At 40.4% G+C, this 13098-nt stretch overlaps 2 protein-coding genes across 4 annotated transcripts; both read left to right on the top strand.

Moving 5' to 3' along the window:
- The first annotated feature begins 145 nt into the window (after positions 1–145).
- LOC125591457 (high mobility group nucleosome-binding domain-containing protein 5-like) lies at positions 146–9372 on the top strand. The gene is made up of 3 exons (XM_048765726.1): positions 146–2182; positions 2262–2468; positions 2550–9372. The coding sequence occupies exons 1-3, from the start codon at positions 1343–1345 to the stop codon at positions 2649–2651; spliced, it is 1149 nt and encodes a 382-aa protein (XP_048621683.1). The 5' UTR covers positions 146–1342; the 3' UTR covers positions 2652–9372.
- On the top strand, positions 2754–9372 carry LOC125591456. Of its 3 annotated transcripts, none has more exons than XM_048765724.1 (2): positions 2754–3974; positions 4079–9372. In XM_048765724.1, exon 2 carries the CDS (start codon positions 5580–5582, stop codon positions 7128–7130), a length of 1551 nt encoding a protein of 516 aa, XP_048621681.1. In that variant the 5' UTR covers positions 2754–3974; positions 4079–5579; the 3' UTR covers positions 7131–9372. The 3 variants fall into 3 exon arrangements, 2 of the variants coding, with proteins under 2 accessions (XP_048621681.1, XP_048621682.1); XM_048765725.1 differs by having other exon boundaries at positions 2754–3148; positions 3217–9372; XR_007327480.1 differs by lacking the exon at positions 2754–3974 and having other exon boundaries at positions 5286–8368; positions 8663–9372.
- Positions 9373–13098: the final 3726 nt, after the last annotated feature.

Raw genomic sequence — 13098 nt, forward strand, 5'->3', positions numbered from 1 at the left:
GCTGTATCACTGTAGCTGTGTTGCTGTAGCAAAGCTACTGTAGCAGGATACTGTTCATCGAAAAAAAATTATTTAGATAATTGGTTTTTGTTACTGACTTTTAGTGTTTTATTTATGTTAGGTAAAAGGAAATAGATACGAGGAAGACGAGTTCTACACCAGCATCGGTAGACATTCGGCCGGTGTCGCTCTACAGAGCATCACAAGTATCGATCGCCACTTAAATGTGTTGATCGATACTCATATCAATGACATGTATACTCGCGAAACCTTGTTAATATTGTCCTTATGATTTATTTTCCCACCAATCTTAGAATGTATAACACTGGTCACAGTGTTGTTTAAGTCTCGGGGAGGTTCTACTAATATTGTGTTTTATGATGAGTCTTAAAAAAAAATAGATCCGAGTAGACGATTCCTCAACACATCGACCGATGAGACCAGCTCGATATCGATCAACAACACTTCAGATCCAACGATCGATTGTCTCTTCATTGTGTTGAATGATTGCTCTAGCCATCGACCAATGAGACCATGTCGCTATCATTCGACAGCACTTCAACAACATTGATCGATTGTCACTTCATTGTGTCGATCGACACTGAGCAGGTCATCTTTCTTACTTCTTAAATTATGTACTTATGATTATTTCTCACCACAACTCCGACTAGATATACACTGGCACTACAGGAAATGTGGGTATTAATAGCGTCGTAGCATAGCGTTTTTTGCTTCTTTGCTATTGTATATAAACACGGGCCTTTATAATAGCGTTTTTGAAATTTATAAGCTATCTTTGTAGTCGCGGGAAAATAAAATAATTCAGCCGCGTTAATTTGGTAAGTGGAGGCGCCTTACCATTGCAAATCAAAAACTAAATGCTATCGTATATGAAAAAATATATTAAAAATAACTTAAGTATTAATCGAAACCGAGACTTCATTCTCTTCACTTCACTCTCTTCACATTCCTCAAAATCAAAACCGACTCATCGAAGTTCTTCAGAGTTCTCTCGAGTCGAAGCTTCAATTGGTATGAGTTTCGATTTGATTCTGAGTTTAGAATAGAGACTGGTTCTCTCGAGTCGAATCTCTTTGATTTTGGGTTTCTCTTTGATTCAAATCTCTTTTCACATGCATGTCCGCGTTAACACATGATTCGATTTTGATTGTGGGTTTCGATTAGGTTTTGAATATGATTGTGGGTTTCGATTAGGTTTTGAATATGATTGTGGGTTTCAGTTTGATTTTGAATATGATTGAAGGTTTCGATTTGATTTTGGGTTTAGATTTTTTGATCGAATGGCTTGATTTGATTTTGGATTTGTTTATCAGTTTCAGAAATGGCAAAGACAAGAGGACAAGTTGGTTCTCGTCGGAGTAAACGTAATCAAGGCTTGGAGGTAGTAGATCAAGAGGACAAGGCACCGCAACTAAAAGTGAAGAAAAGAACAGCAAAGAAAACGGCTTCCCCTAAAAAGAATTTAGTTTTAACGCCAACGAGAAGAAGTAGTAGAATCAAGAAAGTGGCTGCTGAAGATGATTACATAGAAGATGTAACACCATCTGACGATGATGAGGTAGAAGATGTTACACCTCCTAAGGATAATGAAGTACAAGATGTAACACCTGCTCAGGATGATGAAGTAGAAGATGTAACACCCGAAGATAAGGATGATCAGGCTGAGAAGTCAATGTCTGAAGAAGATACAGACGATGAAGAGGATGTCAATGGGAAAGAGGATGTCAATGGGAAAGAGGATGAAGAAGATGGAGATCTCAATGGGAAAGAGAATGAAGAAGAATCGGCCAATATGGAAGATGATGGAGTTCTTAATGAGAAAGGGAACGAAGAGGAAGCTTGCGAAGAAGAAGCTCGCGATATGGAAGAAGATGGCACTACGCAAGATGATGAGATTCCTAGTACTGAAGGAGTTAAGCTAGCAGGGGAGGAAGTTTCAAAAAAAAATAAAAGAGGACCTACAAAGTTGCGTAGAGTGGCTGAAAATCCCAATGATAAGATTATGGTCACATTCAATGACATTGGTGAGCATGTTGGACCTGGTTCAGTAACCCTATCGTCGGTTCTTGGTCCTCTTGTGAGGGAACATGTTCCGGTTACACTTGCCGATTGGAGAAAACTTGATGCAGCGACTAAAGCAACAATGTGGGAAGAAATTCAGGTTTGTATATATATTAGTATGTTTTGTTTAACCGCAAGATGAAATTATAAACATGTTTAACTTGATTATTGTGATGCAGGGGAGGTTTAACTTGCAAGAAGAGTGGCAGAAAGCTGTTATTTTCAAGCAGCTGGGAAATGTGTGGAGGGCTGGGAAGTCAAGGCTGGTGTCACAAGTACGTGTGGCGAAGACTGCAGCTGAGAGAATAGCTTTAAAACCGAGCAACATCCCATCCCTTCAACTGTGGAACACTTGGGTTAAGAGTAAGACTACCAAATCTTTCACAGTGAGTTATCTACAACTAAGTAAGTTTCATCCTTAAAGGTCATGTCTGATGGATATAATCAATGTCATATTTATATTGTAGGAAACGAGTAACAAGTACAGAGCGATGAGAAGAAATCAGATTCCTCACACCACCAGCCGCAAAGGAATGCTTCGTTTAGCTGATGATATGGTAAAAGAGTAGTCAAACATCTACATATTGTAGATCAGCTTGTTAGATTAAAATGGTAGTGAGATATGTTTGTTTTCATATAGAAAAAAAGAGTAAAGACCCAAGTAAGGTGAGTAGATCCAAGGTTTGGATTGCGGGACACACTCATGCTGATGGCAGACCTGTGAAGCCCCAGTTTGCTGAGACTATTGTAAGCATTATGGAAGTTGTATATTGTGTATAGTTAATAGACTATGGCAATGAATGATTTTGTGTTTAAATGATTGTATCAGGAACAAATACAGTCACTTGACAGTCGGATGGACTCCACATCAGCTGCTGATAACATAAGGGAAGATGCTGTGAGCAAGGTTTTGGGAAAAGACAAACCTGGACGAGTAAGGGGCTTTGGTAGAGGGATTACAGCTAATAAGCTAGCATATCTGCAATTTAGAGACGCTAAGATTGCAGAAATGAAAAGTGAGATTGAAGAGTTAAAGGGGATGGTGCGAGAATTAGCTGAGAAGAAGGTAATCCTTTTCATTACCTTTGGTCAATTAGTTTTAAGACATTTACGATTTCCGTTGCCTTTTCTCAGAAAAGTAATGTTGATGCTGAAACATCTGAGAGTAGTGGTGGATTCAAAGAAGGAGTCAGAGTACAAATACTGGATTGGATTGAATCAGAGGATGTTGTTGTTGGTGAAGGAGAATTCTGCTCTGCTGAACCGAAGTACAAAATTGGTCGTATACCAATTGGTCCTAATGCAGTGGCTATCGTAGTTAAGTATGCACTAAGCGCATCAGCTTCACTCTGGAGGCCTACTACGGATGTGTTAACTCTTGATGAAGCTGTGGGATACAAGATATCTTGGCCAATGGATAAAGTGATTTTGGATAAGGATCCAAACTGTTCTGAAGATTTATCTATGGTAAATTTTCAAATCTTGTTTTCTTCTTACAACAATTGAGTCATCTCTAATCATTACTAAAATTTCTAATTTCAAATAAGGAAGGTGAATATCGAAGATGCAAGATATATGATTGGACCAATGATGAGGACGAGGTCATTGCTGAAGGTCTCGTGTGCTCTTCAAAATCCAAAGACATGGTTAACAACATACCTCTGGGTCCCAATGCTGTTAGTGTCGAAGTAGTGAAGGTGTTCAATGATCAAGCATATTTGTGGAGGCCAACCGCTGATATGTTCTTGATTGGTGATGCACTTAGCGAGAAAATAGCATGGCCAGTCCTAAAGGTTGAAGTCATGCCTACACCTGCTACAGAAGTAACACCAACTAAATGTGCAGGGAAGAAAATAGCATCACCTTCGAAGCCAGCCAAGAAAAAAGCAGTGGTATGTAATTGACATGAAGTTAAATTTTTTTATTTGCCTGATGATTGATGTTGCGTCCTTGATTGATGTTGGAACTTGCTTCTGTCATCTTGTTTGAGTTGTAGAGTCCAGGCAGCACTAGTTCGACCAGAAGTCCGAAGCAGAAGTGCACTCTCTTGGATTGCAACAACTCTGGACGTAAGGTAGCTGAAGGAAGGGTAGCTTCAACGGATCCGAATGAGTTGTGCCACTTTGTACCCCTAGGTCCAAATGCAAGCAAGGTGTGGATTGATGTGGCTAAGATCGGTGATGCAAAAGTCTGGAGGCCAAATTCAGAGATTGAATACATATCTGATGCAATGGGTTCGGTTGTGGCATGGCCAAATGACAAAATCAAGTTTGTCTAAAATTGTCGTCTGAAACATTTTTCAAGTTGGTTCTCATCGGCTATGTATTTCTAGTGTGTGATCGAATGTTTAGGTACTTTTTTACTCGGTTGAAATCATGTATGATATTATGTAACAGTTAGCAGACAAAAAAACAAAAATTATGTGTTATATTATGATATAAGGTTATGTGTGAAAATGTTTAGCTTGTTAACCCCTATACCCTTAAGTGCATAATTTTACATTAAACCATAAGCTTTAAAAATTAAATCCACAGACGGGAAGACCAAAAATTAAAATCCTATACCCTAAAGTGAAATCCCTAAACCCTAAAGTACAAACCTATACCCTATACCCTAATTGTACTTGATTTCACAATTTTGTTCATTCTTAAAAGGATATTGTAATCTTAATTTCACAAAACTGATTAGTTATAAATTTTATAAACACTCATTTGTTCAAACCCTATACCCTAAAGCCTTTGTACATACAAATAAGTAGTAGTGTTTATGAACATATGAGCTAGATTGATCAATCTTATAAAAGCTCACATAAAAAATTTATATTCATACAATTTTTTTTTTGTAAAATTGGAAAACTGAATATTTGATTTTTAAGATTTAATTTAATTTTTTTTTGCTTCAAAATCATATTTATATATTAATTTCCAGATTTCAAACGAAATTAATACCTTGAGCCAATAAGGAGTAACCTCCAAGATTGCAGACGTGGCAAACCATATGCCGATGGATGTGTCTTCCCAACTTCAATCTTAGCCATTCTTTTTATTTTTTGAGCCAATGAGGAGCAACTACTAAGATTGCACTCGGATTAATCATAGACCGTCCGATTTCTCTCCAAATCTTTGATCACAACCGTTCATTTTTTTCTGTCTCTGTTTGCACTCGGAAAATTTCAGAACACAACATCTCTCTTTCTGTCGAAACTCCTTTCTGTCTCGCGATCTAAAATCAAAAAAACCCTAAAGAAAGCACATGTATCTCTCGAGCTAAAATCAAACCAGCTGTTCCTGTATTCTCCGATTGAAAGTAAGCAAATGGATAAGTCGTGGATTTGGCTTCCAAGGTATAACCTAAAATCCCTCGATCTCATTTCTACTCGCCGATTGAAATAAAGCTAACTTCTTTTGTCTGATTCTTGTAGGAATAGCCACGAGTATTCAGAAGGAGCAACTAATTTTGTGAATTCGTCCGCAAAAAGATTGGGAAGTCTGTCTGAAATGCTATGCCCTTGTAGAGACTGCCGCAATCTGAGCCATCAGTCACTGGATAAAATTGTGGAGCATTTGGTGATTAGGGGTATGGATAAGAAGTATAAGAGTTCTCGTTGGAGTATTCATGGAGAAAAAAGAGATTCTGCAGAAGACAGTGTTCTTCAATATGAAACAGAGGCGTTTGATTTGTTTAAGACAATATTCTCCATGGACGAAGGTGGTCCAAACCCGACAACTGACAACGAAGACGATGAAGCACCAGAGGAAATTGAGTTTAAGAAAAAGCTCAGAGACGCTCAAACGCCATTATACTCGGATTGTCTCAAGCACACAAAGGTTTCAGCTATCATGGGACTTTACAGATTCAAGGTTAAAAGTGGTGTGTCGGAGAACTACTTTGATCAGCTGTTGGTTTTACTTGAGGATTTGCTACCTGAAGACAATGTTCTTCCCAAGAGTTTAGCTGCAATCAAAAAATTTCTGAAGATCTTTGGGTTCGGCTACGACAGTATTCATGCTTGCAAGAATGATTGCATATTGTATAGGAAGGAGTATGAGAACCTAGAAAGCTGTCCAAGATGCAAAGTTTCAAGATGGGAAATGGATAAGCACAGTAATGAGTTAAAGGTGGGGATTCCGGCAAAGGTCCTTAGATATTTTCCAATCAAGGACAGGTTTAGGAGGATGTTTAGATCACAAAGGATGGCTGAAGATCTGCGTTGGCACTATACCAATGCCACTGAAGATGGTACAATGCGGCACCCTGTTGATTCTATCTCTTGGGCACAAGTGAATGCTAAATGGCCAGACTTTGCTGCTGATCCACGGAATCTTCGACTTGGGATTTCTACAGATGGGATGAACCCTTTCTCCATGCAAAGCACCAATCACAGCACATGGCCAGTGTTGTTAGTGAACTATAACACGCCTCCAACCATGTGTATGAAGGCTGAGAATATAATGCTGACTTTGTTGATCCCTGGTCCTACTGCTCCTGGTAACAACATTGATGTTTACCTAGCACCACTGATAGACGATCTAAAGGATTTGTGGGCTGAGGGTATTGAAGTGTATGACTCATTTGCGAAGGAGAACTTTAATCTCAGAGCCTTGCTGCTTTGGAGTATCAGTGACTATCCAGCCTTAGGAACACTGTCTGGATGTAAAGTAAAGGGGAAACAAGCCTGCAATGTATGTGGAAAGGATACACCTGCAAGGTGGCTTAAGTTTAGCCGCAAGTTTGTCTACATGAGTAACAGAAGGAGACTACCGCCTGGCCATCGTTACAGATATAAAAAAGCTTGGTTTGACAACACTGTGGAGGAAGGGAATGCTAATAGGATACAAACAGGCGCTGAGATATATGAGACACTACAAGCTTTTACGAATGATTTTGGTAGACCTCTAGAGAAGGAAAAAAAAAGGAAAAGACTAGAGTTGGAAGATGATGAGAAGTTACAAGAAGAAGAGTGTGAAGAATCAAATGAACTATGGCGGTGGAAGAAGAGATCAATATTCTTTGATCTACCTTACTGGAAGGTAAACTATAGTAACTGACCTATATTATCTGATTACTGGAAGAAGAGATCAATATGTCTAACAGTTTCTTGTTTAATGTGTTAGGAGTTGCCTGTTCGTCACAATATTGATGTTATGCACGTAGAAAAGAATGTGTTCGATGCTATATTGTCTCTGTTGATGCAAAGTGCGAAGTCAAAAGATGGGTTGAAAGCAAGAAAAGACTTAGAAGATATTGGAATCAGAAAGCACTTGCACACAGAGGTGAGGGGAAAGAAAACATACTTACCTCCTGCTGCCTACTGGTTATCGAAGAGAGAGAAGACCATTTTCTGCCAAAGGTTAGCTAAGTTTAGAGGCCCTGATGGTTATTGTGGTAATATTGCGAATAGTGTTTCAGTTAACCCTCCAAATATTGGTAGTTTAAAGTCGCATGATCATCATGTCTTAGTACAAAACTTGTTACCAGCTGCATTAAGAGGGTTGTTACATAGGGGTCCTAGGATAGCCATAAATATATTATGCAGTTACTTCAACAGGTTGTGTCAGCGCATACCCAGAGAAACTTATATCCATGGAGACAGAGTTTGTGGAGACAATGTGTCAGCTTGAGCGCTTCTTCCCTCCAGCCCTTTTTGATATCATGTTTCACCTTCCACTACATTTATCAAGAGAGGCACGGTTGGGAGGACCAGTTCACTTCCGATGGATGTATCCCTTCGAAAGGTTTGATCAACATCTCTCTTCAATATATCCACTTCCCACAATGATGTTTGACTAATATTCATATTTCCTGAGTTATAGGTACATGAAAACACTAAAGGCTTTTGTTAAGAATTATGCAAGGCCAGAAGCATGTATGGCTGAGGCGTATTTAGCTGGAGAATGTGTTGCATTTTGTTTAGAGTTCCTTAAAGAATCAGTACCAGTTCAAGAAGCAGTTAATCGTAATGAAGATGTTGAGGCTGATAGAATGGTGGTTGAAGGCCGACCTCTGCAGAAGGGTATAGAGGTTACCCTGTCAGATAAAGATAGAGACATTGCACATCGATATGTGCTAATGAACATGGCATCTTTGGATCCCTTTCTTGAGTAAGTAATTCTCTATGTTTCTTCTACTTGTTTTACTCATAATTTCATTTTCATATACTGTTGTTTAATTTAAAATCAGGATGCATTTGGAAGAGTTGCAAGCTAAGGATGCTCGATTGGCTAAAAATGAAACTTTGTTATGGAAAAACCATACTGAACACTTTACAGAATGGCTTAAAAATAAGGTTACAAACTCCAAATTCTTTTCTTGATTATTATTGTAAATACTGGTTAGCTTGTTTGGTGATGACTAGTTAGCTTGTATCATGATGCCTGGTTTGTATCTTGAAGAACATGTCCATATTTTAGCGAATTGATGTCTGAGTAGCTTATAGCTTGATGAAACTGTCTGGATTTTTAGTATTTTTATGACTGGTTAGCTTGTAGATTGATGATTGGTTTCGTGGTACATATTATCATGTTTTGATTATAATTTAAGTACCTCGGCTTGATGATAATCCTCTGATTTCCTGCGGCAGATTCATTTAGACTCAAAAGATAGTCATTCTAAGGAGATAAGGTGGTTGGCATTTGGACCAAGAAATGTTGCTTTAGCACATAAAGGATTCATCATCAATGGCCAACGGTTTCATACTGATGCGGTCAAGCTGAAGACACAAAACAGTGGAGTAACTTATGAAGCCTTTAGCATGTGTAGATCAAGTGCAAGAGATATGAGACAGGTCGCGGATATGATTACATACTATGGAGTGATAAAGGAGATTTTGGTCATCGACTATCACATGTTCAAAGTGCCACTCTTTAGATGCAACTGGGCAAACACAGCGAATGGTGTGAAGGAAGAAGATGGCTTCACTCTTGTTAACCTTCATATGAACCAAGCAGCCTATTTGAAAGATCCATTCATTCTACCTTCTCAAGCGAAACAGGTTTTCTACTCTAGGGAGGATGATGCTTCAAATTGGTATGTTGTTATGAGAGCACCACCTAGAGGTTATCATGAGTTGGAAACAGAAGAGGATTTAGGTGGTGCTCCTTTACCTGTCCAAGAAGTTGATGATATGGGTGATGATATGGATGATGATAGTGTATATGTTAGGGATGATTGTGAAGGTTTATTAGTGGTAGATTGATGATATGTTGTATGCTTGTGTGATGGTTTGTATGAATGTGATAATGTTGTGTTATGGGATTTGAATAATTATATTGATTTTTGGAATTTTAATAATTTATATTGTTCTTATTTCATATTTTCGAATTAATTATTTAAAAATCAATTCAATAATTATTATTAATTAATTTTGGCATAATTATAAAACTAATTAATAACACGAAACATTTGCTATCTTTGCTACTAGGAAAAATCAAATTATTTGGTTCTAATAACATTTATTAAACGTTATTATAAATACTAACAATTACGAACACAAAAGCGCTATTGTTATACACTTAGTAATAGCACAGAGGAAAATCACTATTAAAAGGGTTGGACTTTTTATAACGGGTGATGTCAGAGCGTCCAAGGAAACGCTATTAAACCAAAATGATAGCGCTTTTCGTCCGCTATTACTAACCACATTTCCTGTAGTGTGGGAATAGTGAAATTTAAGTATGGGGGGATGTTTACTAATATTAGTGTGTTCATGAGTATAACCAAAATGTTTTCGAAAGAGTTTTATTGAGTCAAGAAGGGAATAGTGAACTTATTAGATTTTTGCTTGTTATCTAACGACTCTTTAGCACCATTCTAGACTTACTGACTGCAGATAGTACTAAAGATACTAAAGTGGATCAACCTGTCAACTATTCACACTTGCTGAGATTGTTTGAATGAACCAAAGCTGACCTCCAACACTAAACTTGACACAACTGCTTGTCTTGGGGCTTGGTATACATGGGATCAGATTCTTCAAACAAGTCTGGAAGGTAAAGCCTTGTGTAGATTTATCACATTTTCTCTCTCTATTTCGACCCTAGATTTATAGGTAGAGATATTTATTTTAAAAAACGAAAAGAAAGAAAGAAAAAAGAAAAAGAAAAAGAAAAAGAAAAAGAAAAAAAAATATAAAAATATATATATATATATATATATATAGATTTAATAGGTGTTAGTTAGGTGGAATCCGAACAAAACTTGGTGGCTACAACCCTTAAGGCTTGCTTCATAAGGATTCCAACAAAAAGAATTCGAATGAGACTTGGTGGCGGCAATCATCAAGGTTCGATTCACATGAATTCTTGTATATAGGTCAAAAATAAGTGAACAGGACTTGCAAGACCCATTCTTACCCTGGCTCCTCTGATGTTGCTGGATCCATCAACATGCAGGACCCATTCTCCCTCTTCCTTTGTTTCGCTTCGGAGGAGTACTTCTTGCTCCAGAGCTGAGAGCAAGGTAGGGGAGAATTTGGGAGCAAAGTAGGGAATAATTCAGCCACAAAGTCCGCCAGGACCTATGACTTTATAACTGTAGATGGTGGAAAAATCACATCGTATTCCCCTAGTTCCACAGCCCATTTCGGCGTCCGGAAACTTCAGGCTTGTGGAGGACCAATTTTATGGGGAAGGAAATGACGACCACGATTGGGTGAGCCTGGAAATAGGGCTGCAGCTTACAGGCATCGACTATCAGAGCTAAGGCCAGCTTCTCCAGATGGCTGTAGCGGGTCTCTGCATCTAGGAGAGCCTTACTCACATATTAGATTGGTAACTGCTTGCTTCCTTCCTCGCGCACTAGGACGGCGCTTACAGCATGCTCCGAGACCCCTAGATATAGCAGCAGGACCTAGCCAAGCAGTGGCTTGGATAGGAGAGGAGAAGTGGTAAGATAAGCCTTGAGTTCATGGAGAGCGGATTCGCACTCTTCTGTCCACTGAAAATCCTTTGGGTTTTTGAGGGTCCCAAAGAAGGCGTGAGACATGTCGGAGAGCCTGGAGGTGAACATGCGCAAGGCTGCCATTCTTCCTGTTAGCTTTTGGACCTTTGACGTTCTTCGGGGAAGGGATTGAGTGAATGGCCCTGATTTGCTCTGGATTGGCTTCGATGCCCCGGTGGGTTACAATGTACCCGAGGAACTTGCCGGAACTGACCCCAAATGAGCATTTAGCTGGATTGAGCTTCATGTTGTACTTCCGGAGAGTTGAGAAGGCTTGCTGCAGGTGAGATATGTGGTCCTAGGCCTCTAGAGATTTGACCAGCATGTCGTCGATGTAGACCTCCATGGTCCGCCCTATCTGGTCCGCAAACATCATGTTCACAAGCCTTTGGTAGGTTAATCCCGCGTTCTTTAAGCCAAAAGGCATGTCTTTGTAGCAATAGATTCCTCTGGATGTTATGAAGGATGTTTTTTCCTGGTCTTCCGGATGGATGAGTATCTGATTGTAGCCGGAGAACGTGTCCATGAAACTCATTAGCTGATGCCTCATGAAGAATGTCTTTTCCTGGTCTTCCGGATGCATGAGTATCTGATTGTAGCCGGAGAACGCGCCCATGAAACTCATCAGCTAATGCCCCACTGTGGCATCGACCAGCTTATCGATGTGAGGCATAGAAAAGGGGTCCTTTGGGCAGCACTTGTTGAGGTCTGTGAAGTCTATGCAGACTCTCGACTTCCCGTTCTTCTTCTTGACTACGACCACGTTAGCTAGCCACTCCGGGTACTGTACCTCGTGAATGAACCCTGCGCCGACCAAGGTTTTAACTTCGTCGTTGATGATTGCATCCCTTTCGGGGGAAAACTTCCTCCTCTTTTGGTCTTGTATCTGCCCCGGCTTATGTTCCCAGAATCCCTGGTTGGTCTTGGAGAGGGTCTTTCATCTTGCTCGGTTTGGTCTGGCCTGACCGCCTTGGGGTCTGGCTTTAGGTGCGTCTTAGTGCAACTGGCGACATCTTCTTTCCATTTTACCTTTGCCTAGGCTCGGGATAGGACGTCTTCCATGGTCTTGCACTGGTATTTGGTCAGCTCCTTATAGAGGTCCCCGTCGGGGAGCAAGCCTCTCTTGAAGGCAGAGATTGCAGTGGGGATGTTACATCCGGGAATGGCCACCTTCTCTTGATTGAAGCGGGCTATGTAAACTCGTAGGTGTTCAGCCCGATGCTGGAGGATTTCGTATAGACCGTCAGAGGTTTTTTCCAGGTCTCTGCTGCTGGCGAATTGCTCCAAGAACTTGTTACTGAGTATAGCGAAGGAGGATATGGACCTGGAGGGTAGGTTGACGTACCATTGCAAGGCGGGTCCGATCAGGGTTGAGCTGAATCCCTTGCACATGGTAGCTTCGCGTGACTCCTTTGGAGTGCTACAGCGAGCAACCTTTGTCTGTATTGGACGACATGATAGTCCGGATCCCTGGTACCATCATACGCTTTTGTTCTAGGAAAGGAGAATTTCCTGGGCATCTCGATCAGGGTGATCTCATTCGTGAAAGGAGTGTCGGCGTAGGAGTCGGGGTTGCTTTTCCGGATTGGGGGAGCTACCCCTGGGAGCCTTTCTACCATAGATTGCATGGCGTCGAGCCTCTTGGAGAACAACTCCTCTAGGTAAGCAGCCATAGGAGACTCCGTCGTTGCTACTCCCTCGGGTGCTTCCTTGTCTGGTTTCGACTCAGATTCGCTGTCTTCTATATCGTAGATCCGAGCACCCTTAATCTCCTCCAGAGTTGGTGTCTCCAAAGTTGACATGGGTCGGATATGAGTCCAGAAAAAACGCTTCTTGTTATTTGCCGTGTTGAGGGCTTAGTTTTCGTCTCAGAGGGTTAGGTTCTCCGATTCGAGCTGGTTGAGCTTCTCGGCGCTCTGCTCCAGTTGTTTGGAATGCTCGTCGAGCTACTCCTTCAAGCTCTGGACTTCTGAGGAGAGCTCGGGATTCTCCACAACCTCTTCTCGAGCTCTGTGCAGCTCAGTTAGTTGACTTTATAGACCATCGAGTTGCCTTTGGAGCTCGGCATCTCTCTGGGTA

Source organism: Brassica napus, chromosome C8, assembly GCF_020379485.1.
Source record: "Brassica napus cultivar Da-Ae chromosome C8, Da-Ae, whole genome shotgun sequence".
Lineage (NCBI taxonomy): Eukaryota > Viridiplantae > Streptophyta > Magnoliopsida > Brassicales > Brassicaceae > Brassica > Brassica napus.